This window comes from Arachis duranensis, chromosome 1, assembly GCF_000817695.3.
Source record: "Arachis duranensis cultivar V14167 chromosome 1, aradu.V14167.gnm2.J7QH, whole genome shotgun sequence".
In the NCBI taxonomy this organism is placed as follows: Eukaryota; Viridiplantae; Streptophyta; class Magnoliopsida; order Fabales; family Fabaceae; genus Arachis; species Arachis duranensis.
The window spans coordinates 3,204,396-3,207,936 of record NC_029772.3 but is presented as its reverse complement, the minus strand read 5'-3'; the positions used below and the strand labels follow the sequence as shown (position 1 = coordinate 3,207,936).

The following is a 3,541-nucleotide window of genomic DNA, read 5'->3' as shown; positions in this document are numbered from 1 at the left end:
ATTTATTTTTTAATAAACCAGAACATAATCGGTTTATTATAGTAACAATAATAAACCTAATTGTTTGCATTATAATTATTAGACCCGATTTGATCCGATCGATTTACATAATCTGAACTGAATCATGTTTAAATTTTTTGATAAAAAGACAAATATATCCCTAATTTTTGTTAAAAAAAACAAAAAAAATCATAGTCCAATGAATTTTATAAATTAATCGGTTCGATCGAATCTGATAACAATTGGATTTATTATTATTGTTATAAAATAATCAATTTTATTTTGATTTGTTGAGAAATTAAAAGATAACCGATACAATAACACGTTCAATAATAATACAATCTTTACAAAAAAAACTCCTAAAAAAATGCTATGTATTTCACCTATCTTACAAGTTTACATTGTGTAAAAGAATAAAAACAATTTACATGCTGTAGCCTATGACTGATTGACTTATCAACCTAAAAGAAAAGGGACTAAAACCAACCTTTCAAGACACCAACGATGTTATGACAGAAAGAAAAGAACACATATAATACATGTTGGACATAAATAAGCAGAGTTAGCATTTTAAATGTTGGTCATGACTCATGAAGGTCATGAAAGAAAGGGTCGTGAAGAAGCTGGGCAGCAGAAGGTCTAGCAGAGGGCGGATGAGCGATGCACTTGTGAATGAAGGACTTGAGGTCGGAATTGTTAATCTTATTCAGCGACTGCGGCCTCACGCCTGACGTCACCTTCTTGTATATCTTCACAACACTCTCACACTCGCTGTACGGAATCTCTCTCGTCACCATCTCCAACACACACATCCCAAACGAGTATATGTCCACCTTCTCCGTGTACTTCTCCGAGTACAACTCCGGCGCCATGAACTCCGGCGTCCCCAGAACCGAATGCGCCGAGTGACTCCTCCCCACAACCGCCGCCAAGCCCAAGTCACCGATCTTAACCTGGCCCGTATTTCCATTGACAAACACATTACTGCAGTTGAGGTCTCTGTGGATGATGCAGGGATCGTGTGTGTGCAAATAATTCAAACCTTCTAGAATCTGCTTTGACCATTTCTTGACGGCCTTCATGGAGACATTCTTGTGCCTCTTCCTGTACTCCCTCAGACTGCCGCTGCTGCACACTTCCGTGATGAAATTCAAAGTGTCGCTGACGTCATCCTTCCAGGATGCGAATAGCGAAATGATGTGGTCGTTAGAGAAGCCTCTTAGCAACATGATTTCGGAGTGAAGCCTATCGACCATGACAGGGTCATCCTTGAAGTTCTTGAGCCTCACTTGGTTCCAGGCCACTTCTATTCCCTCTTCTTTGTCAAATGCTCTGTACACTCTCTTCACTGAACCTGATCCTAGAAGTTCAGGGTACCTCACGTATCTTCCTGTCGGATCCACCTCAATGAATGTCTCTGACTCTGCGTATGATGGATGAACTTTAGCGCCAGGCATCTACCACCAAAACATTGATCGCAAACATCATCAAAATGAAATCAAATTGAAATAAGATAAAAGATTCTTTCTGGAAATAAAAGGCTAGCAATTCATCATCATTTCATACAAAGATTCTACATTTTCTTTAAAAAATGAAAAAAAGTTCAACAAACAAAGTAGAAAATATTACTGTCTAAAGAAACAAAGACACAGAGTACTTAAACAAGATATACTCAACTCCTACATTGCCTCTACATTTTTATTTTCATTAATTTTTTTTGTTAAGAAATTAAGATAGAAGAAATGGCGGCATGCATGGTATTTGTGATCTAACATAAGAGGCAAATTGATTAGCATAGGGAATTCAAGTTGTATGTATTTTTGGAGTGTTGGAACATTTTTATGTATATGAACCCCACACTGATTGTTACCATGAAAATCCAATTGCTTTCTCTGTAGAAAGAATGAAGGTGCCAACTGAAGAGTAGAATGAGATATTTGGGACAAAAGCTCAATGAAAAAGGGGCTACGTGAATTGAGTATTTATATTGAAATCAAGAGCATAAGTTAAAATGGTAGTAGTACTTTATTTAATATTGAATGGAACTCTATATGGATTTGCACATATTCAATTCAACTTTTCCCTTGGATTTGAACATACTTTTTTATATTTTGACTCTTATGGTAAAACTTTATTGAGTTTGACCCAAAGAACAATTTTAGCCCTCAACCAATGAGTGAAAGAAAATAATGCGTTATCTATTACTATTAATTAATAGTTTTCTATTAACCCTTAAGCGTGATAAATTTAGTCTATGCTAAAATTTTTTGAAGAGGTGTTTGTATTTTTTAAAACGTCAAATTTTTTATTTTGTGTTTAATAAATTAAAAAATTATATGTTATGCTTACAATTTTTAAAAGATTGAAACATTTTTAGAAGTATCTAAAATAGTGTTTTTTAAAATTGCTTGTATTTGTCAAAATTTAAAAGTCTAATATAATTTTATATGTTAATTAATTTTTAAATTTAATGCTTCAATTTATGTTTATTATAGTATTTTTAAATTTTAAAAACTATTTTACCAAATGCAATTATTGTTGCTTGTGTTTATTGAAAATTATTTTTAATTTGATTTACCAAATATAAATACTACAACTTTTAAAAAGTCATCTTTTAAAAATTAGCTTTTATAAGCTATTTTTAAAAAATAAAAACTTTACCATACTAAGCGTTAGCTTATCATAGAAAATAGTTTACACTTAATAGACTATATCTAGTTTATGGATAGGTTTAATTACTTTGTCAGTCCCTGTTGTATCACAAATTAGGTTCCTATATTTTTTTTCTTTTCAATTAAGTTCTTATACGATATCAAAATTTGTAATTAAGTTTCTGCCATGACAAAAACATTAGAATTAACAGAATATTTTATTAAACAAAATAAAATATTTAATCAAATATTATATATATTTGTTAAATAATTCAGTCATATCTAATTAAATATGTCAATTCATTTAAATGATTATAACTGATCTTTATACCAAGACATCATTGTTGAAATATCACCAATTTATTTTAGAAAGAGAAAGTATCTTTTTTGAAATTACACAAAATTGACATTTAACCATGTTAATAAATCTAATTTATATTTTTTTATTATGTATTAACCTTAATTAATATGATTTACAAAAAAAATATAAATTTACATATATATATATCTAATGATGTATCATCACATTAACAAAAATAACTATCTTTTTTAATTAATTACATAAATAATCATCCAAAAAAATAAATATAATTAAATAGCTATGCAAAATATTTTACCATTACTGTATTAAAATTAAACTCGTAAAACATATACATCTCCTTCTTTATTTAGTAATTAGTCAAATCTCCATTAAAAAAATAAAACCTACAGATAATAATGCACACATCAAATCTATGAATCATAATCATGTTGATTTTTATTATTGATAGGGAGCTAGCTAAATTTGCTTGTTTTGGTTGAATCTATATCAAATTTCAAATATTTCTTGAAATTGTATTTTTAAAAAAATTATGAATATATTTATAATTAATTTATAATTATGAAAATAT

At 29.7% G+C, this 3,541-nt stretch overlaps 1 protein-coding gene across 1 annotated transcript; it reads right to left on the bottom strand.

Annotated features, from left to right (window-relative positions):
- Window positions 1-388: 388 nt before the first annotated feature.
- Window positions 389-1,531, bottom strand: LOC107473023 (probable serine/threonine-protein kinase WNK11). The gene has a single exon (XM_016092555.3). It carries the CDS (start codon window positions 1,455-1,457, stop codon window positions 582-584), a length of 876 nt encoding a protein of 291 aa, XP_015948041.3. The 5' UTR covers window positions 1,458-1,531; the 3' UTR covers window positions 389-581.
- Between the last annotated feature and the right edge of the window lie 2,010 nt (window positions 1,532-3,541).

Excerpts from the sequence above, each read along its gene's own strand:
- LOC107473023 (XM_016092555.3), bottom strand. The coding sequence starts at position 1,457 with ATGCCTGGCGCTAAAGTTCATCCATCATACGCAGAGTCAGAGACATTC.